Source organism: Theropithecus gelada, chromosome 7a (genome assembly GCF_003255815.1).
Source record: "Theropithecus gelada isolate Dixy chromosome 7a, Tgel_1.0, whole genome shotgun sequence".
Taxonomy (NCBI): Eukaryota; Metazoa; Chordata; class Mammalia; order Primates; family Cercopithecidae; genus Theropithecus; species Theropithecus gelada.
Window position 1 is genome coordinate 58,289,855 of NC_037674.1, and position 25,976 is coordinate 58,315,830.

Below are 25,976 nucleotides of genomic sequence, written 5' to 3' on the forward strand. Positions count from 1 at the left end.
ATTTTATTTAAATTTAAAAAGGCACATATAGCTACTAAGCATTTGAAATGTGGCTTGTATGACTGAAGAACTAAATTTTTAATTGTATTTGATTTTAAACAGCTGTATGTGGGTAGTAGCTACTCTTCTGGACATCATAGCTCTTGAGCCCCAGTGTGCCATCAAGTTCAGAAAGCCCCTTTTTCCACATAATATCAAGTTTGATACTGTTGTATATTGCATATTTACAATCTTGTTATATATTCACAGGATATACAACAAGATGGACTGGACATTGTATGTTTTTAAAACTACTTTGATAGTCAAACCTGACAAAGACAGTATACATATACAAAACTGTAGTTGAATCTTACCTAAGAATTCAGATATAAAATCTAAGATAAAATAACAAAAACTAAGGATATGCAGGTGTGTGCATTAAAAAAGCTTATTATGTATGAGGCACTGTGTTAAGTGTTTTACATGTAGTATTTCTTTAGTAGGCACTAGTACTATTTAATTTTGTAGAAGAGGAAACCAGATAAGAAATATTAAGTAACTTCTCCAAATAGCCTGTAAGTGGAGAAACTAGGATTCAAATTTAGGTCTGATTTCAGAATCCACACTCTTGGTCATTATGCCACACTGAAAAATGGAGTTACACAGTACGTTAAAGGAATAATTTATCACAACACTACAAAGTTTGTATTATAGGTTATATGAAAATTAATTTGTATTAGAAGATCTGTTAAAATAATACCACATTAAAAATGTCAAATAATCTATGTAGCCACTTTTAAATATGCTAAATTGGCATTCAATAAGATTCAATACCTATTCTTGATTTTAAGAAAAAAGTCACTTAAAAATCTTAGGAAAATAAAAATATTTCTAAAATTATCATTACATAGGGAAAATATGCTCATATACTTAGAACACTCAAGAAAATCAACTGCAAAGCTACTGAAACTACGAGAGAGTACACATCTACGACACTGCCCTCTTATTCCTGTAACACAGTCAAAAAAGCTATGAGCTACTTTAGTCGTTCTAATTCCTGAGGCTCCCAAGAAGTCTCCTGTAGTAATCATTTATATGATTAATTAAAACCACTCCAAGCTGTAGAAGGAAGTGTGTGATGGTTGCCACATTTACAAAGCACCTCAGGACCAAAGGTTCTTTAAGTCCTAGCAATACAGAGCCTCTGATTACACTAAAAAAAGTGCAGTAGGCTCAGGCTACATCATGGCAATTTCCTATGGCTTCCTGCTCTGATTATTACTACACTGAGATCTGGATGCTAAGAATTCTGACAGTTTCTCTGGCCTGGAGACAACAGATAGTCTCCTTGTCTCCCATTCCTGGACATAGTCTATTCCTGAAAAAGTGTGTAGAAGTTGAAAAAGATTATATACTACCAAAAGGTAGGCTCTGTCCTATGAGAACTAAAAAAATTCTATAACATTATACACATTCTTAATGTAAGCATAATTATGAAATGTAATAGTCATATAGAACAGTGTACAAAACAAAAATCTACTGATCTATGATAACTTACCTCAAAGTGAACACCCATGTAAACTACATGGTATAGTCAAGAAACAGAACATTCTTAGCCCTCAGAGGGCCCCAGGCTGCCTTTTCCCAATGCCATGAAGTATGAAGGTAACTGCTATCCTGATTTTTATTGTAATATCCTCCTTTTCTTTCTTTTTTTTTTTTTTAAATCACCTAAACATGTAACCCTTTATACTCCACAGTTCGGTTTGGACTGTGTTTCCTTTTGTTCTTTTTTTAAAACAGGGTCTTACTGTGTCACCCAGGCTGAAGTGCAGTGGTGTGATTATAGTTCACTGCAGCCTCGAACACCTGGGCTTAAGCAATCCTCTTGCCTCAGCTTCCCGAGTAGCTGGTATTACAGGCATGCACCACCTGCCCTGCCTGAATAATTTATTTATTTATTTTTTTAGAAATGAGGTCTTGCTATATTATCCAACCTGGTGCAGTACGTTTTGAACTTCATATAAATACAAACAAACACTTTTTGGGGAAAGTGAAGCGGCTTCTTTTGCTCAACATTATATTGTGAGATTCACCTATGTTTTATATACCTGTTGTGTTGTTCACTGAGATCATTCTATAGAATTCCATTGTATGAATATATCTTTATTTATTTATTTATGCATTTAAATGTTTGAGTTGTTTCCAACTTTTGGCTACTAAAATTTTGTTGCTATGAGGCCAGGTAAGGTGGCTCATGCCTGTAATCCCAGCACTTTGGGAGGCCAAGGTGGGTGGATCACTTGAGGTCAGGAGTTTGAGACCAGCCTGGTTAAGATGCTGAAACACTATCTCTACTAAAAACACAAAAAATAGCTGGGCGTGGTGGCGCACACCTGTAGTCCCAGCTACTCAGGAGGCTGAGGCAGGATATTTGCTTGAGCCCAGGAAGTGGAGGTTGTAGTAAGCTGAGAGTGCACCACTGCATTCCAGCCTGAGCGACGTGAGTGCCTTTTCTCAAAAAAAAAAAAAAAAAAAAAAAAAAACAGAAAAAAAAATTGTTGCTATGAGTATTCTTGGTGCACATTTGCCTAGCTCTGTGTTGTGTATATATAGAGTACAAATGGGAGATTTGCCAAGCCACAGTAAGTGCCTATCTCTCATCTTAGCAGACCATACCAAATTATATTCCAAAATAGTTGTACCAATTGATATTCCCACTAGTTGCATAGGTGAATTCTTGTTGTTCCACATCTTTGCCACCACTTGATAACATCACTTAAAAAATATTTAACCACTCTAGTGGGTATGCAGAAGTATCTCACTTTGATTTTGAATAAGTTGAATAGTTTTTCATGTTTATTGGCCTTTGGAAGCCTCTGTTATGAAGTAGCTCTTCAAGTCTTTGTACAGTTTTTCTATTGGATTGCTGCCCTTCTCATTTATTTGTAGGAATTCCTTCTATATTGGGGATATAAGTCTCTTGTCTGTTACAAGTAGTACAAAGGTCTTCTCTAACCCTGTGGTCAGCCTCCTTATTATCTTAATAGTGTCTTTTGATGATCAAGCTTTTCCTTTGTCATTGGTGCTCTTAATATGCTATTAAGAAGCTTTTTGCTACCCTGAGGTCTTGAAGATATTCTCTTATACTATCTTCTAAACACTTTATGGTTTTACCTTTTACATTGTAACCAAGAATCCACCTGAAATAAATTTTTGAGTACATTATGAGGTAGGGGTCTAGTTTCTGGCATCTGGTAGAAGCTTTACAGAATCCTACATAAATGCTGCAGTAGTTATTCTGTTTTTTGTTTGAGATGGAGTCTTCCTCTGTCGCCAGGCTGGAGTGCAGCGGCACGATCTCAGCTCACCACAATCTCCACCTCCCGGGTCAAGTGATTTTCCTGCCTCATCCTCCTGAGTAGCTGGATTACAGGCGCATGCCACCACACTCAGCTAATTTTTGTATTTTTAGTAGACACAGGGTTTCACCAGGATGGTCTTGATCTCCTGACCTCATGATCTGCCTGCCTCGGCCTCCTAAAGTGCTGGGATTACAGGTGTGAGCCACTGCGCCCGGCCAGCAGCAGTTATTCTTGTTCTATTATTAGTGCCAGGTGTTGTTGTATAGTTACTACTACCACCAATTTTACTGTGGTATAAAGATTAAGTGAGATAAATAGTGCTTAACACAGTGACTGTTATATAATATTTAATATATAATTATATCAATCATTTATAATTATTATTTGTTATGATTATGATTATAGTCCCAGAAATTTTAAAAACAAAAGGAAGGACAGCAATTACAGGGAAATTTCTAATTTTTTCTACTAGTAAGCACAGAAATGTGTATTAATTGTGAATATCTTTCATTTGTCTTCAAGACTGATGACATTTTAAAAAAATGATAAACTATGCAAAGTTGCAAAAGTTTGAGAAAAGAGGCACTTTCCAATATTTATTGCTAGTTATAATGTAAATTAGAACAGCCTTTCTTGAGGAAAATATGGATCATAACACTTAAAAATATGCATACTTTTTGAGTTAGCTATAATACTTCCGGAAGTTTATCTTAACCAAATAATCAGAACTGTGTATATAGATATTTGTGTATACTTTAATATGCATAGAACAGTGTGGATTTAGGAATCTGAATGTAATGGTGGTTATTTCTGCATGGTAACTGAATGATTCTTTTTCTTCTTCTGTATTTTCCTAATTTTTGCAATAAACATACATTATCTTTGCAACAAAGAGGAAAAATGCCTGTTATAAAAATTTGGGATGCCCATTTTATAACACATATTGTCTTTATAGAAAAATACAAAGATTTCCAGAAGGTTTACATTGTAAAGACCACATCAATAAGAGAAGTCTATCCTAATTACATAGCCAACATTTACAAAATAATATTTTGCTTTGTTGTTGTGGTATTTTGTGTTTTGTGTACATGCTTAAAGTAAAATACATATACAGAAAAACATTTTATGACTTAAGCTAAAAATGCAAAATTATTCAAGTGTAGGCAGTGAATGCCAGTTTTCAGTTATTAAAAATTAAGTCTACAATCGAATAACTGTTCACGTCTGAATTGAGGGTATTTCATTTTTCTCCAAAAATAAGCCATAGTCTAAGTTCAACTGGTTTAGGAAACACTAAAACATCCCACTGATTGAGAGCTATCATTTCTCCATCACTATCATTTTCACCTAACCTTTCTTTTAAGTCATCCAGGCATCGCTGAAGGTGGACTTCTCCTGCTGTGACTAAAACGTGCTCTCCTGTTTCCTGAATTAAAATCTGGACACAGGGATCAGCCTGGTTTAACAGTTTCATTCCTTTTACGAGCTGAGGCATTTCACCTAGGTTAAAAAAATGAAATAGATTAAATATGATATAAGAACTAACACAATTCAAAGACAATGGTTCTGGCTACTCAAGGGAAAATTACATTGAAATAAACTCTTAAAACAACAATTTATTTTTCTTCCAGATAGTGCAGTGACATGAAGAAAACTACCTTCTAGTAATTTTTTTGTACAGATAGCAAACATGACACATCCGCAAGCTTATCATCAAGACTCCCAAAGCTCATCTATATTACTTCTTCAAATACTCTGCAGATATAAGCTTCCATCTTTCTACTTGTGAATTCACCTAAATCTTGTAACAAATGTACACATTATATACCTAGAAAATAAACAGAGCATTTCTTCAAACATCACCTATAAAATCAATAAATAAGCAACAGAAACATTTAATATAATATTCAAGAAACTGTACCAGAGCCTCATATTAAAAATAATTATTTGTGAAACTGCTTGATAGAACTTGGGTTTTAGAATACCCTAACTAGCTACTTTACCTAGTGAGCTAAAGGCATCTTCTGCATTGTATTCTGCACGTGTTTTTCACATATAATTGCTTTTACCCTATAGTTCCTGGGAATTGAGAGTAGGGATGGGGACTATGACCTACATCTTGGGTTTAGCTACTTTTTCACCCCCTTTCCACATACCCAACTGCTACTGCTCCCTCAAGGCAGGTCCAAGGAAGTCTCCTGCAGTGGCCTTAGCAGAAGCCTTGGTCTCGAAGACATTTTTATGCAGTCTTGTTTCAGTTCTACATTTGAAGAAAAGACTTAGCAATCCCTCAATGCTTGGTTTTCAGCATGCCAAAAAGACAAAATCACAGGAACTTTCTGCAATGCAATGATTTTCAACATGCCTTATAAAAGTTGATTAACTGGGAGCAGGAATATTAGAACTTCTATACCTATTTATTTTTGAAATAAAGTTCTAATAATAACTAACGTTTCACAGCACTAACAATGTGCCAGACAAGCAATGTACATATATGAGCTCATTAACGATTAGGTGGTATGATTATTGTTCTCATTTAATAGATGAGGAAACAGGTATAGAGAAACTAATAAACTTGTGTTCAAGGTCCCAGACTAACTAAATGGCAGAACCTGGTTTAGAAGCTGGGCAGCCAGCCACAGAGCTCATGCTCTGCGGATGGATGTCAGCACCCTTGTAGGTCAGGTGATCAAAAGCCACATATGGAATGCACAGAATTCCAAGGGAAGACGGGAAGTAGGATTTCACTGTGTCCAGGGTTGACAGAGGCACCTTCATTTGTTCCTTCTTGGCATACTGTAATTTTCTTTTGCCTAATAAGTGGATTTACAGATATTATCTAGTGTTAACTAAGCCTTCACAGAATTTTAAACCTGGCTTAAATGGATTCCTGCAAAGATATCACTGACAATACTATAATACTAATAACACAAGCACATGGGAGTAATAAAAAAAGAAATGGCAAGGCTTTTTGTCAGCTCTCCATCAAACAAATTATAAAGTAAAAACAATGGCTACCACCAAGATGAGATCCCCAACAAATATTTTTGAAAAAATATATATACACTTAAATTTGTCTCTTTAAGGTAAAATAAAAGTAACAGTTTAACAATAAGAAAAATTTTTTTTTTCCAAAAGAAATTTGAAACATGGAGACAACATTTAGAAATTAGGTGTTTGAAAATGTTGCCACTGACAGTCATTTGGTTGCTGAAGATAACATAAATACTTCATGTATAATGTATAAAAATCTCTTAAAATTTGGAGGGTGATTTTCTTAACCTGCTCTTAAAATCACCAAATAGATAGTTCAATAAAGATATAAGAATTAACAAAGCTTCTAATTAGTATAAGAAAAATGGACTGCCATCAGGAAAACTAGATAGTCACTAGCTACATTTTACCAAAACCTTTTAATAATTGGGAAAATGGGAATCTAAAATGGATACCATGATTTAGTAAAGGAAGCCAATGAATCATTCTTCCCTTTGGACTATCTAACTTTGTGAGGTGGCTTTTCCAGTGATAATGGTCATTAAAATCAAGTGTTTTAACAAATGGAACCTAGGAGCTGGCCTTGGAATGGCTATATCACAAAGTGTTCAGGCAAGACCTTCAAAAAGAAGGAAGCATTATTGTGGTAGCCAGCCTCCAAGGTGGCTCCAATCATCCTTGCCTCCTGATATTCACATTCCTGTGCAGCTCTCTCCAACTGTGAACCATGGCTGGTCTGTGTGACCAACAGAACACTGTGGAAAGGATGATGTGTGATTCCCAAGGCTAGTTCACAAAAGGCATTATAGCTTCTGCTTTAGTATTTTGGAACGCTGGCTGCAGCCAATCACCACGCTATGCTGCAGGACACTCAAACAGTCATGTGGAGAGGAACTGAGGTCCCCAGCCAGCACTAACTTGTGAGCTCATGTTTGGAAGTACAGTTAAACCTTCAGATGGCTACTGCCCAAGGTGATGTATGACTACCACTACTTGAGAGACACAATGCCAAACCCTTCCAAATTCCAGACCAAGGGAACTATGAAAAATAAGTGTTGTTTCAAGCCACTAAATTTTGAAGTAATATATTACACAGTATTAGATAACTAAAATAATTATAAGCCACAATCACAAATAAATACTATATATACTTATATGTACATACTGTATGTATCTTCATCAAATACAAATAAAATTAGGTATTTGATTTTTCAACTCAATTTTTAAATAATTTCTATTTTGTGTTTCATAATGCATATAAAACATTAGCACAAAAATTCATCTATCTATATAAGCATAGGTGTCAAAATTTTTTTTTAACTAATATGGATAAAGGATAAAACAATTCCAGAAACAAATTACTCTGATCTCAGATAAATAGGATTTCTTGGATTCCCACAAATGAAGATCTAGCATTGTTTCTGAGGCAGAGATCTGTATCCTGACTTCACCGCTTCCTAACTGTATGGCCTTGGGCAAATTAATTTAACTTCTCTAAGCTTCAGTTTCCCTCCTGTGAAGATGAGAATAAAAAGAGTATCCTAATGAACAGGGCTTTTGGGAGGATTAAATGAGATAATCAATGTAAAATCCTTAGTACAGTGTGTGGAATACAGTAAGGATCAATTATAATGAAGAAAATAATAATTGCTTTGGAACATTTGTAGTTCTCTGTGTTGAGTTTGTAGTTGACCTGTGGGCATGAAGTAGAGGGTGGCTGCCATGACATTTTGATCCCCACTTGGGAAATTAAAGAAAGAAAAGTGGAAGAACAAATACTCATGATTTGCTTCTCTCCGAAAGAAAAGAAGCAAATTGTTGTCTTCTGGATTAATCTAGTTGTCACAAAAAAAAAAAAAAAAAAAAAAAAAAAAAAAGACAGGACCTGGGGATATGTGGTCTATTCAAGAAAAACAAAAAACAATGGATGTGTCCAGTGCCTCTCAGAGGCAGTATTACTGGAAAGTCTTATAAGAGAGTGAAATATCCCAACAGTCATCAGACATGTAACCTATGAATAAAGGATGCCCCATAAGGATGATATAAGTTACTAGGGCAAAGAGTAAACAGACAATAAATACTCTCTGAAAGCTCATAGGAACAAGGAAGGGAAGTTTCCCCAGACATTCTGAATGTAAAATAACATGTGGACAATGTGAAAACACCAAGAAGGCAAAATAAAGAGTACAAAGTTCAGACACTGAAAAATCAAATGGGGTGCTTCAGTAACACAGTCAGTAAATGCATGGTAAAACCAGTAAAAATAATATACTTAATGGGAAAAAAATAGCAATACTCCTTTTAAAATTATGAAGAAAATTATGTGCCCCGTCTAACCATTTAAGTTTATTTTTCACAAAGTTCAGATAAATTCAATGAAAACACACATGAGGAAGCACACTTTGGCCTCCAAATTGATAATCCTGAATAATTCTATTTATTAGACTATCTCATTTATGGAAAGGAAAGGAACTTAATCTTACTATGAGTCAGCTTTAGGACAGGAAATACACTAGGTACTAGAACCCTTCATCTCATGTAGCCAGTCCTTCAAAGAAGCTGGTTCTTTAGAGTTGGGCTTTTACTTAGCTTCTATAACAGACACCACAGAGTAGCACATAACCATAACAAAGGCTTTTAAAAATTATAAATTTCTATTATTAAAATATCACATCTTAGGCCAGGCACAGTGGCTCACACCTGTAATCCCAGCACTCTAACAGGCTGAGGTGAGAGGACTGCTTAAGCTCAGGAGTTTAGGACCAGTCTAGGTGACATGGGGAGAACCCATCTACAAATAATAACAAAAATTAGCTGGGCATGGTGACATGTGTCTGTGGTCCCAGCTACTTGGGAGGTTGAGGCAGGAGGATTGCGTGAGCCCAGGAGGTCAAGGTTGCAGTGAGCCGTGACTGTGATTGAGCCACTGCACTCCAGCTTGGGTGACAGTGAGACCTTATCTCAAAATAAAGAAATAAACAAACAAGTAAAATTATGGCTTAAATTATTATTGTTTCCTATTTGTAAAATGCATGTGCAAATGCAATAGAGAAAAACTAAGTAAGAAAGAGGATACGAATAAATAGTAGACACATCTAAGAATAAGCCATGGTTGCCAGACTCAAATATCACAACTTAAATTAAACTGAGCTTTCTTGTATGTATTTCGAAGGATTGAACACAGTAGACAGTGGTTAGAGCCAGCCTAGTGAGTAGAATAAAAGAACAAAATCACGAAAGGCCAGGATCTGGACAAGCCTAAAAGAGGAAGCATGTTTTACATAGACTGGGATAAATCCGTGCAGCAACCAAGGCACTGTGTCAGTCCACAGTGATGGGCCACAAAAAATTCCTATCTCGAGGCTGAAGGCAGATGGCTATTTACTAGGGCTGGCCCCAAAGGTCTGAGGTCCAGTCCTCCAAGTATCTGCCCTGGGGCTCCAGGGATCCTTAATGGCTAGGGGTATGTCTTAGAACTTGAGAGAGTGATGAGTTCAGAAGGGTTAGCTCTGGGGAGAGGAGGGATACATATGTTCAGGAGCAATGAGGCCATTATATACCTCAACAGAAAACTACCATTTTACCATTTGTTCTTTGGTTTCCTTAAAGCATGGTCTGGAGATTCTTCACTGACAATCACTAGCACTGGAATAGCAAAGTCACAGTGATTTAGGATTAGCGATAGTCAAGGGATGTGAAATACAAAAGTGCAAAAGGATTGACTAGGTAAATACTATAAGCCAAAGGCTAAGGAGTTGTTGTTACATGGTCAGGCATATGTGAATGTCAGGTGGCCAGCAGGAAAGGTGCAGAAAGTGGTTTCTAAACAGATGGGAAATTCTCAGTGTCCAGATAATCTGTCAAACCTAGAGGGAACAGGCAAATGATGGATTCTGACCCAAGGAGCTTGAGATAAGATTCCAACTAACAAGTCATCTAAAATATGAGCTTTGGCTGGGCACAGTCGCTCATGCCTTTAATCCTAGCACTTTGGGCGCCCAAGGCAGGCGGATCACCTGAGGTCAGGAGTTCAAGACCAGCCTGGCCAACTTGGTGAAACCCCATCTCTACTAAAAACACAAAAATTAGCCAGGCGTGGTGGTGGATGCCTGTAATCCCAGCTATTCAGGAGGCTGAGGCAGGTGAATCGCTTGAACCAAGGTATTAGAGGTGGTGTCGAGATCACGCCAGTGCACTCCAGCCTGGGCAACAGAGTGAGACTCCACCTCAAAAACTAAACTGAACTAAACTAAACAAAACAAAACAAAACATGAGCTTTGCTAAGCTACAATCCTATGCCAGGGTTGTGGAGGATGTAGAGACGTCCCTGTCTTTGCCATTAAGAAGATGCAGTCTCCCGGACAGCAAAGGTACCTGTAACCATGGCATGTTCCTAAGACAGAAGTTAGATGCCCTTTGAAGAGTTGCTTCTACTATACACCTCAATGAAAATTCATTATATACTGCTGAAACAAGTCATGAGGAATCACATACTAAATACATGCTATGCTTTAAAAGAATAATAAACATATGCTTTTAAAAACAAGGTTATCTTACTTGGATGTTTCGGTTCAACAGCAACTCTCACAATAGGAGTGGCTTCGAAGTTGAGTGGTATAAATGGTGGGCAGGAGGGCAGGCTACACAGTGTTGCAGATTTCAGCACAAAATCTTGAAGGCCTCCTATTCCTGTAGGAAGAAAAGATCCATACGGTCAATAAAGGATGATAAACTCTGAATTTATGTTAGAAAAACAGCAGCATCAACCCAGTATATGTGTCACAGAGCCAAATGCTTCCAAAATGTTGCAAGAAATGAGGCAGACCTGCACCATTTTTTTTTTTTTTTTTGGTACACCTGGATACCATTTGATTGCTGTCAAAATACAGAAATTCTGCCTTTTGTTTCCCACATGTACAAATCTTATTACATCAGATTGGGCTAATGCATACCTACTTCGACCACAGAAATGATCACTTCCAGACATATCTGTCTGAAAACACCGATTATTTCTAACACTTAGTTGGTTTTAAAAAATATATTAATTTGATGAAGAAGATGGGTCTCTACTGAAATAATCTTTTGCCAAATCCATTTGCATGAGTAAAGGGAATTCAGGAACTTAAAATGTGATGTTGCTATGTAGTATGTTACCCTAAGCCACCCTCCATACTTCCCCTATTTTAGAAGAGAATCCTAGTCAACCCCTTCCCCCTGCCATACACTCACTTCAGGCTTTTGGCTGACGATTGCATGAGACTCTGAAGGTTGCATATTTGTCTTTGAGCAGATGGAAGCAAAAAGAATGTCTTAGAAAGAGTGATAAGGGGCCAGATGCAGTGGCTCACACCTGTAATACTGGCACTTTGAGAGACTGAGGCAGGCGGATCATGAGGTTAGGAGATCAAGACCATCCTGGCTAACACAGTGAAACCCCATCATTACTAAAAATACAAAAAATTAGCCGGGCATGGTGTTGGGCGCCTGTAGTCCCAGCTACCTGGGAGGCTGAGGCAGGAGAATTGCTTGAACCTAGAAGGTGGCGGTTGCAGTGAGCTGAGATAGTGCCACTGCACTCCACCTAGGTGACACAGCGAGACTCCGTCTCAAAAAAAAAAAAAAAAAAAAAAAAAGAGTGATAAAGAGGTATACTGAATCTCACACCCAGAGTATGAGTAGACATTTTAGAACAAATTAAGAAACACATACAGAGGGCCAATGCAGTGGCTCACGCCTGTAATCCCAGCACTTTGGGAGGTCGAGGAGGATCACTTGAGGTCAGGAGTTCTAGACCAGCCTGGGCAACATAGTGAGACTTCTTTCTACAAAAAATTTAAAATTTAGCCAGGCATGGTGGTGCACACCTTTTTATAGTACCAGCCACCTGAGAGGCTGAGGTGGGAGGATCGCTTGAGCACAGGAGTTCAAGACTGGGTGACAGACTAAGACCCTGTCAAAAAGGACAGGAAAGTATAGGACAGGAGAAAGAAAGAGAGAGAGAGAGAGAGAACGAGCGAGCGAGAGAGAGGGGAACACACACACACACACGGGCCATTTTTATGCTTTTGAGTTGAGGAAAGGAAACAAAGAAAACCACTTTGCTGCCTTTAGTTGACCAATTGATGTAAAGGTACAGGGCGATGGGAGGCCACCCAATCACACATCCAGGCTGGTGGAGGGGAACTGAAGCAGAGGCTTCAGGTACACACACTTGGAGGATAATTTAGATGTTTTTTGTTGTCTGACCACACGGTATGGAAACTTCCCTCTTAACATCCACCTGAACATCTACCCTCTGACATCCACCAGAATTTACCACCTCACTACATTAACAGATAGCTCCAACTTTAAGAAAATTTTCCTTGCATTATTCTAAAATCTGTCTTTCCCCATCTCCACACATTGTTTTTAGTTCAATTCTCCAAAGGTTCGCAGAAAATGTGCTGCTTCTACTTTCACAAACTACCTTTTGGATTTTGAAAGCATTTGTCAGATCCTTTTAACTCTCTTCTGCCTCACATTAAATATCAGTAGCTCCTTTAACTATTCAGCACAGGACATGATTTACAGACCTTTTGTGTGCATGGGATCCTCTTCAAACTAAAGTTTCCAGGATGTTAAATTCCTCCTGTGCCTCCAGTGTACTTCTTTGGTCAAAATCTAAATTTCTTATTATTGTACCTCTTAGCTCAGCACACATAGTGATACCTAGCTATAGCTTCTTGTTTACATCTCCTATTGGTACTATGATGTAATAGATCTGGGTCTGTCCACGTTTCCACTAAGTCTGCTAGAAATAACATCTCCCAAGAGGCTAAGGGTTTAGGAAAACCCAATAGTAAATATTCCCTTTCAAACCTCATCTATCCTGCTTCTGACCTCTGACCAGCATGCATTTCCTTCCTGCACACAGAGCACATGGTTTCAATGAAAAGATAAATGCTGGTCTTTCCTCCGTATTGCCAGGTATGCAGACTGCAGATGGTCAGTATATTTTAAACACTGTCTCTTTGAACTTCTGGTTTACATTTGCTGTTCCAATTACCGAATCTACTCTTGCTATTTAGATATGCCCAGATTTGCTAACATGAATACAATTCTCCCAAAAAACAAAAAGTCAAGACCACAATGTTCATAGCTAATATTAGAATTTATAGAAAAAGCAATGCTCCAAAGATAGTAAAAACTTCACTACCCGTACTACATGTCAACATTTTTACTTATTTTTAAATATAATTTTAAAACCTACGACAGGGAGGACCATTAAGTTGATCTAGATGAATCACTATAAAGTAACTTTAAAATCCCTTTTGAGAATTTCTTGATTTGCTATCAATTATTAACTGCACAACTTGTTCTTTACACAAAATATAGTCTGAAGCAACTTTTTGTTTTTAAAAATAACATCAGCAAGTACAATCTTGAAAAAAGACTTTATACCCACAATTGCACCATTCTAATATTGCCACTATTTTCTTTTTATATTTCTCTTTATTGTCTTCTTTATTGTCACACATAATTTATAGTATTGTAATAACCATAAATTTCTTATCCTTTTTTCTAATTAAATCATGTGATTTTCACTTCAGTCACTTTAGTGAAAATTATAACAATTAGGGACAAAGAATTCCTTCACAGAAAGCACATTTGCTAAAGCATTTTTCAACTGGAATTGGGGGATGAGAAGTATGGTCCCTCCTGGTAATCATTTCAGAATTCCCAGGGTAGGAAGAGTGACAGCATGGGGGAACAAAATCCAAAATTAGTGTGCCATTGATTTGTTTTTAGTCACTATATTTATTTTCACATTTCATGGATTATAGAGGGCACCAGTATTTTTTTTGTTTATCAAAAAAGTACATGTAATTTACAAGAAATAAAAGAGAAAGCAGGTTGAGGAACATGGAGCTAAAGCAATTTACTAGATGCCAAGAATTCTACTTTTTATAGAAACACCAATACTTTTGTCTGATTGAAGATAAATTATCAAACCCAAGCCCTTTATGATCCTGATTTTTCTCTATACAACAAATAAAATTAAATAAATTGGCACGTGAACTCTATGTTACAGACTGGAATGACAACTGAGTACATAGGCCCTTGCTAGACTGTACACTATACCCTTCAAATTCCTCATAATCAAAAACCAGTATTTTGTAAAGACTGTTGAGCCAAATTTTTTTTTCTAGGCTGTGCCCTAATATTTCCCTTTAAAAAGAATTCCAGAAACAAATATTAAGGAGAGTATCTTTTATGATATGAGACTGAAAAAAATTGTGTGGGGCTTGAGAGATGAATTCACCTTCTGTTGAAAACTTTTTTTCTATTCTTTTTTTTTTTTTTTGAGACGGAGTCTCACTCTGTCACCCAGGCTGGACTGCAGTGGCCGGATCTCAGCTCACTGCAAGCTCCGCCTCCCGGGTTCACGCCATTCTCCGGCCTCAGCCTCCCGAGTAGCTGGGACTACAGGCGCCCGCCACCTCGCCCGGCTAGTTTTTTGTATTTCTTAATAGAGACGGGGTTTCACCGTGTTAGCCAGGATGGTCTCGATCTCCTGACCTCGTGATCCGCCCGTCTCGGCCTCCCAAAGTGCTGGGATTACAGGCTTGAGCCACCGCGCCCGGCCTTTTTTCTATTCTTAACAACGCCCTGTTGCACGGGTTCAATCAATCTAGGATGATTAAACTAGATACTGGCAAGTAGGAAGACGGTAAAACCAATAGTGAATACTAACACTGCTTTCTGTGGGTGAGCCTGTTAGCTGTCTGGATAGGGAACAGAATTACCCTCTTCAGGCAAATTTGGATTTGTAAAGTGCTCTTTCATGGAACTGTTATAATTTAATTCTAACATTATTATAATTTTAAAAATTTGTGGGAAAAAACATTAAAATATGGTCTCTTAATCACCAAAGTTTTATTTCAAACTGACTTTAACATTCTCCACCCAAGAACCATCAACCTGTTCCTGTTAACCTGTTTAGGCTGGAATTAATGGATCTCTTTAAACCTTTGCAGTAAATGCAAGTCATATGTCAAGAACATCCATACAGCCTCATGCCTGTGAAAGAAATGAACATCACTTTGGAAGAGAGATGAGGATTTTTTTAAAAGTACAAGTTCCCCAGGTAGTGGGAATCTAGAGAACCCTTAGTTTTGAAAGACTATCTTCTGCTCTAGGCCCCGCTGCATTTGGATACCAAAGCAGCCCATATCCTCTGCTTCCAGTTTTATGCCTTGGTTCTGTATCTTTCATCAAAACTCAGATTCCGTGCTCTTTGACTCAACTACAAAGAATAACAGGGAATCCACATGCTTTATAACTGCTGTCACCCTTTTCAAGCCTGTTTGGCCAGTATCTCCAAAGTGGATCAGTATTGCTTAGCTAAAGTTTTCAGAAGATGGGTCAAGTCTGTCCATCATGCTAAACAAGTCCATTAAATCAACTGCCCTTTAACTTCTTGGTGTTATAGTAGGCCGTTGGGAAAAAATCTCGCAACAATGACATCACTATGTCACAAATTTTTTTCTTCTCATAGGAACAGACTGAGCTAATAGTTTTTTGTGTGTTTGTTTGTTTTTGAGACGGAGTCTCGCTCTGTTGCCCAGACTGGAATGCTTGTGGTGTGATGTCAGCTCACTGCAACCTCCAGCTCCCGGGTTCCAGCGATTCTCCCACCTCAGCCTCCAGAGTAGCTGGGATTACAGGCACGCACCACCACACCTGGCTAATTTTTTGTTTTTTTAGTAGAGATGGGGTTTCACCATGTTGGCCAGGCTGGTCTCGAACTCCTGACTTCAAGTGATCCACCGTCCTTGGCCTCCCAAAGTCCTGGGATTACAGGTGTAATAATAGTTCTTACACATACTTCTTCAAGATCTGTGGGCCCTTTTCTCAGAAGAGAAACTACACAGGAAATGAGAAGAAAAAGTAACACCTAAAGAACCAAAACTCTTTTTTTCCTGGAGATATGCTGGCTTACTATCTTTGTATTTGAGAAGAGGTAGAAACTTGCCCCTCAGTGTCCTGAACAAGTTAAAAGTTTTATAACTGTGTCACTGTAAGGTCCCAATTTATGCCCCAAGAAAGGATCCTGAGACAGTCAGACCACCATCATTCTATTAGGTACAGACTGACCCAATGGAGCTTGGTTCTCACCAAGGGAATAACATGGTTTTCAGTGTGGGGGTATGGAATTGAAATAGTGGAAGAAATTCCATCTGGGGCTTGGAAGCAAAGTAGAATGCCTGAGTGGGGCCTGTATTTTATCATCTCTTGGTGTGTCCTAACAGGACAAAAAGAATCTACAGAGCATCTACCCAAAAAGGATCTACCCACACTCACAACTGTATGATTTTCTTGGTGAGAATAAAGCTCCAATTGGGTCAGTCTGTTCCTAATAGAATGGTGGTGGTCTGGGTTTCTTATGATCCTTTCTTGGAGCATAAATTGGGATCTTAAAGAGGAATTAGAGAGAACTGAGGTAGAACTGCCAAGTCTTGGTGGTTTGTTAGGAGCTCAGAAGAAGGGACAAGAAGGAAACAAGAATAAAATCCAGATTCCTGGCATGGACAACGAGGTAGATAAATTACTAGTTCAAAGCAGTTGTCTATTCTTCTTTCAGGTTTATAATTTTTATTATTTATATTAGTTTTATGTAATAAACATTTGAACTCTTTCACATTTCTTCCTCCAGCCTATAGTTTCCCTTTATATTTTGCGTCTATTTTTTTCCCTGTAGTAACTTTTTGAGCTTTTTCCATTTGGTGTCTAAGTTTCAAAGCTCAGGAAGCTGTGCTTTCAAATAATTGATAAACAGTTATTCAACTTTCTGTTAGTCTTTCAATGAGTTCAGTTTTAAGGGCAAGGACCAAAATGGGCACTTCATAGGTTCCTCAATGAATGAGTGCACATGAGCACAGTTGCCATCTTCACAGAGTTTAAAATCTGGTGAGGGACAAAGGCAAATAAACAGTTAATTACGACACCATGTGACACATCTCATAACAGGAAAAGTACACTTTTTGTTCATGTGAAGACAGAAACTGAAAAGGTTATGGGCCTCCTGGAGAAACTAGCATTCAGGAGTATGGAAATAACCAAACAGAGGACATGGGAAGGAGTGATGAGGTGTGGAAACGGCACCACTAGATGTCTAAGTGAGAAACCAAGGTCATTATTGACAGCTTCAGGGTGGAGCATTAAGGCACAAGGGAAAAGACTTTTCCATCCCATTCATTTTCTTTTCTTTAGTCAAGATGCTTTCTTATTATGTTCGATTTGGAATCCAAGGAACTTGAAAGTTATAAAGTTCTAACCTTCTGCAATAAATGCAAGTAGTGGCAGTGGTGGTTATAACAGTCAGAGTAGCAGTGGTTTTATTCATAGATTTGTTAATCAGATTTAAGAGTTCCTTTGGAGTATGATATAAATTGCATATTTAATTTTTTGTATATATTGTTAACTATAAGGAAAATTATAATAACTTCTTTATGAAGCGCAAATTCATATTCAGGATCAGATCCATTTATGAGTTTTGTATCCTGTCCCATTTACCTAAATTTATATTTTATATAGTAACACATGGTTTTAAGTGATACTCCTTTAACATGTGCTGCATTCCAATTCAAATGATTTAAATAAATGGGGAAACACACAAGATTCAGCAAGTCAGAAGCACAAAATGCTTAGTATAGTTGAAAACAATGCTGGAAATTTGTTTTAAGACAAAAAGAAAAGGGGAAGAAGAGATACAGCTTTACACAACCAGGAAATCATAACTGAATTCCTTCTGCCTTTAAACCCTAAATATTTTCAATTAAAATCAGGAAACAGAGTCACTTCTGGAAGAAATGGCAACTTCAGCACAGGTATACAAATGGTCCTGATTGAAATGATCAAAGAAAGAGAAAACTAAAGAAAACCTGAATGAGTAGGTGAAACTAGAGAAGGGCACCTTGAACTGTATGCTATTTCTGTTAGTCATGGATCAGATTAAAGGAAAATATTAAGGGTCAGTTCATAACTCTCTTCTTGAGCAAGTGGCACAACCTCAGGGGGATAAAAATACATAGGCAGTGTAGTGACAGTGGTCTGTTAGACAACAGATCAATGGAAAAAAATGAAGAGCCCAGAAAAAGACCAACACATGTGGGAATGACGAAGGGGCAACAGTGGCAGACAGGTAGGACTATTCAGTAAACAGCATTGAAACAATTAGCCAATGCAATGGAAAAAATGATATAATTGCATCTGTGTCATACACCATCTAGAAAAAGAAATTTCATATAGATCAAAGACCTAAATGTGAAACATAAAACCTGAAAGCACAAATCATATGATATCATAAGACTGAAGATTTGTAAGACTCACTATATTCTTTAAAAAACTTCAAAATAAAAGATACCAAACAAACATGGGAACAACAGATGCTGTGGACTACTAGAGAGTGGGGAGGGAGGTTGGTTAAAAAACTACCTATCAGGTACTATGCTCACTACCAGAGTGATGGAATCCATACTCCAAACCTCAGTATCATGCAATACTCTCATGTAACAAATCTGCACACATACCTCCTACATCTAAAGTAAGAGTTGAAATTTATACACACACACACATCCCACAAAGATAAAAGCTGCAAAGTAAGAGATGCTTTCAATGTCTAAAGGAGACAAAAAATTGTAAGTATATAAAGAACTAGTACAAATCAATGAAAAAAAGCAACCCAATAGGAATCTAGGCAAAGAATATAAATAGTCCAAGAAAAGACATTAAAAGAAAAGAAAGCCTCAGCCAAAAAACATTAAAAGAAAGAATCTCATTGATAATAAGGTAAATGCAAATTAAAACCAGATACTATTTCACACCAATACAACTGGTATGAGTCTGAAGAAACCATGTGTTGGCAAGTATGTGCAGAAAAAGTAGGTCTTGCGCACTGTAGATGAGAACAAAGATTGTTACAACTATGAGGGAGAATAAGTTGCAATGTTCATTAAAGTATGACTAGACTATTCAACTCACCAAGGTGATTTCTAGTTGTATATCCCAGAGCAGTGTTGAGAACAGGCACAACTGTGTACCAGCAGTGTTGAGAACAGCACACCACCCACAGCCATACAACCCCTCTCTAGGTGATTTAGTGAGTGAGTGGTGGGGGCGTTTCTGATTGGGGCCTACTACTGGCAGTTACTGAGCAGGGGCCAGTGCTTTGCATGTGTGAAAATGTCCTCCCGTACAAAGAGTTACCCTCTTTGTATAGCTTTTGAATATTCTGCTGGAAAAATCTGTTCATAATAATCTGAGTTTAAATCTAATTCAATTTTAATAACAGAATTTTCTGTAGTTTAATATACACCGAATTTTCAGAAATGGAATTACCACATAAATCAAAGGAAGTATGAACTTGTTCTGAAAACAAGCTGTTCACCATTTTATCGACAGCCACTCATGGTGTATGAGTCATCAATACCATACATCTGTATCAAGCTACATCTGTGACTGTCACAGAAACATGGTGACTACAAATATCTGACTTAACTCATGTAGTCAAACTGGAACATTTATATACTAAAATGCACATTATTTTATTGTAAATCACCTCCCTTTTATTTATCCCTTACATTAAAGTATTATACTGATATTTCTGAAATTATGTAGGCAGGCAGATTATTTGATCTTTGAATTTCATTTCTGGGTAGTAAAAGTGATGTCAGAATGTTTGTTATGAAAAGAAAGTGGGGTTTGACAGGGTTAAGAAGTACCCCCTAGAAAAACTCATCTATGTGCACAAGGAAAAAAATGTTCAAAGGTATTCACTGTAATGCACCTGTCATAGCAAAAAACTGAAAGCACCCTTCAATATCCACCAACAGAAGATTGAAAAAATAAATTATAATGAATTCATACAATGGAATCAACATAGAAAAAAATCTGTAAAACATAAAACAGTAAAATAATGGCAAGTTACAGAAGGTCATGAACAATATGATACTATCACGCAAAGTTTAAACATTAAATAAATATATTCCTGACAGACACCTATTGAAATTACAAATAAGTTTTAAAGCACTGGGAGAGAAAATTACACAGCAAGTTTAAAGAAGTGGTATGGCTGGGGAATCTGGGAGTTATTGATGGGATAAGGAAAGGATATAAAGGGACTTAGCTAACATTTAATCGGGTATAAAGAGAGTTGTACAATTACAGAAAAACATTAAAATTAGTTGAGTCTGGATGGCAGGTACATGAATGTTCATTATATTATTTATTGTCTGAAATACTTTAAAGTTTTAAAAAGTTAATGATTGTTACATTCAGCTCCTGGTTTTTATCTTTTTCTTTATTCCTGTAATTTTCAAATATTCTATAATTAACTTATGTTTGTAAAAAGGTATCTTTCCTCTTTTAAAATGTGTGCACTTTAAAATTACAACTTTAAATGCATACACAAAATATGTAAGAAAAAAATATATGCATAGAAAATAGAGCTGGAGGATATATTCCAAAATGTCAATAGTGGCTATGTCTGGATAGTGGGGTTAAAGATGATTCTCATTTTACTTTTTCTATATTTAAACAAATGGTCACACCAAATGTACTATTTTTATGATGATAAAAATATTTTTATTTCTTTTTAAAAAATACATTTGGGCCAGGCACAATGGCTCATGCCTGTAATCCCAGCACTTTGGGAGGCCAAGGTGGGTGGATCACGAGGTCAGGAGATCGAGACCATCCTGATTAACATGGCGAAACCCTGTCTCTACTAAAAATACAAAAAATTAGCTGGGCAGGGTGGCAGGTGCCGGTAGTCCCAGCTACTTGGGAGGCTGAGGCAGGAGAATGGCATGAACCCAGGAGGCAAGACTTTGCAGTAAGCCGAGATTGTGCCACTGCACTCCAGCCTGGGTGACAGAGTGAGACTCTGTCTCAAAAAAAAAAAAAAAAAGTACATTTACGTCAGGGTAGAGCACGAACCCAGTTCCTCACTACCACAAATTATGCAGTCGAGTTTCCCACATTTGGGAAAATCGCAGGGGATCAGCACACCTGGAGTGTACTGAATAAGCCTCACCCTGGGAAACCACCTTTGTGGTCTTGGTATCTCCCCTACCAAGTATCTATGATGATTAAAAAAAAAAAAAAAAAAAAAAAAAAGCTTAAAAATAACCAGAAGTTAAAAAAATATAGCCTTTTTGTAACTTCTGTGCCTTGAATGCTCACATTGTTTGATGAACCTGGGATTATACTGTAAATGGATTACATTTGCATTAATCAATTTAGATCCTAGAAACTGAAAATGTGGTCTCACCTCTGGATTGCCAGACTTGGATTTCATGGTGTCTCGTGTCCACAGAGGGAGTCTTGGATTCCTATCTGATAGGGAACTGGAATGTTTCTTGAGGTTAACCAAGGTCCTGAGAGTAAGGAGTATTAGCCTTCAGTTTAAGAAGGCTGTGTTGAACCTTAGTCCCACTGCCAAACCCTAATCTCCAGATCTACTTACAGGCCACCGTGGAATTAGATGTGGGCCTGCATCACCCGATGCCACCCCTGTGTCCTTTACCATCTGTAACGATTACTTTTCCAAAGGTTAATATTTTCTACAAAGTCAATTCAGGAATTATGGAATTTGGAGGGTCCTGTAGAATCTTACAGTCTAGTACACTGTGATTTCCTTGAGGGCAGGCTCTAAACAGTTGCTGCAAGAATATGTCATATATCTTCTGTGCTTCTTAGATTTACTTCACTAAGTGTCTAGTAACCACTTATATTTATAAACTTGCTGTGCACCACGGGCGAGACAGAGATGAAGACAGAGATCCCACATTCTATTTTCTCACATTTTCTTATTGTAAGTGCTCCTGAAGCATTTTTACAATGCAGTCACATTATTATTGAGTATTCCAATCCCTGAGCCTTAAAGCTTCGGATTTTTGAGACTATTGCCCTACGTCTGCATCTTGATGTGGCACAAGTACTGACTGTGACATTGATACAGCTTACTTGAAGAAACTGAATTCCTAAAAGGCAAAAGTAACAATATTAGAATATTAACTAATTGTTAAGCAAATACCGATCATTTCAATTCAAGTCAGTATCTTTTCCAGTGCATGCATTACTTCCTGGTGAGAAGCAGCAACTTGCAAAGCAGTTCTGTTATTGTGGACTGAAAAAAAAAAACAACCTTCACATTTTCTTCCTCACTTAGTAGATCAATGAAATAACCAGAAATACAGGTTGAATTTTTGGTATTAATACCATTTTCTTTTTTCTTTTTTTTTAAATTTATTTATTATTATTATTATACTTTAAGTTCTACGGTACATGTGCATAATGTGCAGGTTTGTTACATATGTATACTTGTGCCATGTTGGTGTGCTGCACCCATCAACTCGTCAGCACCCATAAACTCGTCATTTACATCAGGTATAACTCCCAATGCAATCCTTCCCCCCTCCCCCCTCCCCGTGATAGGCCCCAGTGTGTGATGTTCCCCTTCCTGAGTCCAAGTGATCTCATTGTTCAGTTGCCACCTATGAGTGAGAACATGCGGTGTTTGGTTTTCTGTTCTTGTGACAGTTTGCTAAGAATGATGGTTTCCAGCTGCATCCATGTCCCTACAAAGGACACAAACTCATCCTTTTTTATGGCTGCATAGTATTCCATGGTGTATATGTGCCACATTTTCTTAATCCAGTCTGTCACTGATGGACATTTGGGTTGATTCCAAGTCTTTGCTATTGTGAATAGTGCCGCAATAAACATACGTGTGCATATGTCTTTATAGCAGCATGATTTATAATCCTTTGGGTATATATCCAGTAATGGGATGGCTGGGTCATATGGTACATCTAGTTCTAGATCCTTGAGGAATCGCCATACTGTTCTCCATAATGGTTGAACTAGCTTACAATCCCACCAACAGTGTAAAAGTGTTCCTTTCTCCACATCCTCTCCAGCACCTGTTGTTTCCTGACTTTTTTAATGATTGCCATTCTAACTGATGTGAGATCGTATCTCATTGTGGTTTTGATTTGCATTTCTCTGATGGCCAGTGATGATGAGCATTTTTTCATGTGTTTGTTGGCTGTATGAATGTCTTCTTTTGAGAAATGTCTATTCATATCCTTTGCCCACTTTTTGATGGGGTTGTTTGTTTTTTTCTTGTAAATTTGTTGGAGTTCTTTGTAGGTTCTGGATATTAGCCCTTCGTCAGATGAGTAGATTACAAAAATTTTCTCCCATTCTGTAGGTTGCCTGTTCACTCTGATGGTAGTTTCTTTTGCTGTGCAGAAGCTCTTTAGTTTAATGAGATCCCATTTGTCAATTTTGGCTTTTGCTGCCGTTGCTTTTGGTGTTTTAGACATGAAGTCTTTGCCCATGCCTATGTCCTGAATGGTACTACCTAGGTTTTCTTCTAGGATTTTTATGCTATTAGGTCTAACATTTAAGTCTCTAATCCATCTTGAATTAATTTTCGTATAAGGAGTAAGGAAAGGATCCAGTTTCAGCTTTCTACTTATGGCTAGCCAATTTTCCCAGCACCATTTATTAAATAGGGAATCCTTTCCCCATTTCTTGTTTTTCTCAGCTTTGTCAAAGATCAGATGGCTGTAGATGTGTGGTATTATTTCTGAGGACTCTGTTCTGTTCCATTGGTCTATATCTCTGTTTTGGTACCAGTACCATGCTGTTTTGGTTACTGTAGCCTTGTAGTATAGTTTGAAGTCAGGTAGTGTGATGCTTCCAGCTTTGTTCTTTTGACTTAGGATTGTCTTGGAGATGCGGGCTCTTTTTTGGCTCCATATGAACTTTAAAGCAGTTTTTTCCAATTCTGTGAAGAAACTCATTGGTAGCTTGATGGGGATGGCATTGAATCTATAAATAACCTTGGGCAGTATGGCCATTTTCACGATATTGATTCTTCCTATCCATGAGTATGGTATGTTCTTCCATTTGTTTGTGTCCTCTTTTATTTCACTGAGCAGTGGTTTGTAGTTCTCCTTGAAGAGGTCCTTTACATCCCTTGTCAGTTGGATTCCTAGATATTTTATTCTCTTTGAAGCGATTGTGAATGGAAGTTCATTCATGATTTGGCTCTCTTTGTCTGTTACTGGTGTATAAGAATGCTTGTGATTTCTGCACATTAATTTTGTATCCTGAGACTTTGCTGAAGTTGCTTATCAGCTTAAGGAGATTTTGGGCTGAGACGATGGGGTTTTCTAAATATACAATCATGTCATCTGCAAAGAGGGACAATTTGACTTCTTCTTTTCCTAACTGAATACCCTTGCTTTCTCTCTTGCCTGATTGCCCTAGCCAGAACTTCCAACACTATGTTGAATAGGAGTGGTGAGAGAGGGCATCCCTGTCTTGTGCCAGTTTTCAAAGGGAATTTTTCCAGTTTTTGCCCATTCAGTATGATATTGGCTGTGGGTTTGTCATAAATAGCTCTTATTATTTTGAGGTATGTTCCATCAATACCGAATTTATTGAGCGTTTTTAGCATGAAGGGCTGTTGAATTTTGTCAAAAGCCTTTTCTGCATCTATTGAGATAATCATGTGGTTCTTGTCTTTGGTTCTGTTTATATGCTGGATTATGTTTATTGATTTTCGAATGTTGAACCAGCCTTGCATCCCAGGGATGAAGCCCACTTGATCATGGTGGATAAGCTTTTTGATGTGCTGCTGAATCCGGTTTGCCAGTATTTTATTTAGCATTTTTGCATCAATGTTCATCAGGGATATTGGTCTAAAATTATCTTTTTTTGTTGTGTCTCTGCCAGGCTTTGCTATCAGGATGATGTTGGCCTCATAAAATGAGTTAGGGAGGATTCCCTCTTTTTCTATTGATTGGAATAGTTTCAGAAGGAATGGTACCAGCTACTCCTTGTACCTCTGGTAGAATTCAGCTGTGAATCCATCTGGTCCTGGACTTTTTTTCGTTGGTAGGCTATTAATTATTGCCTCAATTTCAGAGCCTGCTATTGGTCTATTCAGGGATTCAGGTTCTTCCTGGTTTAGTCTTGGAAGAGTGTAAGTGTCCAGGAAACTATCCATTTCTTCTAGATTTTCTAGTTTATTTGCGTAGAGGTGTTGATAGTATTCTCTGATGGTAGTTTGTATTTCTGTGGGGTCGGTGGTGATATCCCCTTTATCATTTTTTATTGCATCTATTTGATTCTTCTCTCTTTTCTTCTTTGTTAGTCTTGCTAGCAGTCTGTCAATTTTGTTGATCTTTTCAAAAAACCAACTCCTGGATTCATTGATTTTTTGGAGGGTTTTTTGTGTCTCTATCTCCTTCAGTTCTGCTCTGATCTTAGTTATTTCTTGCCTTCTGCTAGCTTTCGAATGTGTTTGCTCTTGCTTCTCTAGTTCTTTTAATTGTGATGTTACAGTGTCAATTTTAGATCTTTCCTGCTTTCTCTTGTGGGCATTTAGTGCTATAAATTTCCCTCTACATGTTGCTTTAAATGTGTCCCAGAGATTCTGGTATGTTGTATCTTTGTTCTCATTGGTTTCAAAGAACATCTTTATTTCTGCCTTCATTTCGTTATGTACTCAGTAGTCATTCAGGAGCAGGTTTTCAGTTTCCATGTAGTTGAGCGGTTTTGATTGAGTTTCTTAGTCCT

General features: G+C 37.5%; 1 protein-coding gene and 1 non-coding gene across 6 annotated transcripts in view; both read right to left on the reverse strand.

Moving 5' to 3' along the window:
- The window catches only part of EFL1 (elongation factor like GTPase 1), a 135,078-nt gene that overhangs the window by 23,377 nt on the left and 85,725 nt on the right, over window positions 1–25,976 (reverse strand). For all 5 annotated transcript variants that reach the window (XR_003120236.1, XM_025390570.1, XM_025390572.1 and 2 more), the window contains 2 exons: window positions 10,896–11,027; window positions 4,697–4,844 (listed from right to left, as the gene is read on the reverse strand). Coding sequence is in view for 4 of the 5 variants with exons in the window: in XM_025390570.1 (XP_025246355.1) it covers window positions 4,697–4,844; window positions 10,896–11,027 (280 nt within the window). In the remaining variant the exon portion in view is untranslated. The remainder of the gene's footprint in view (window positions 1–4,696; window positions 4,845–10,895; window positions 11,028–25,976) is intronic.
- On the reverse strand, window positions 21,301–21,464 carry LOC112628145. The gene has a single exon (XR_003120323.1). It is a non-coding gene; the product is annotated as a U1 spliceosomal RNA (small nuclear RNA).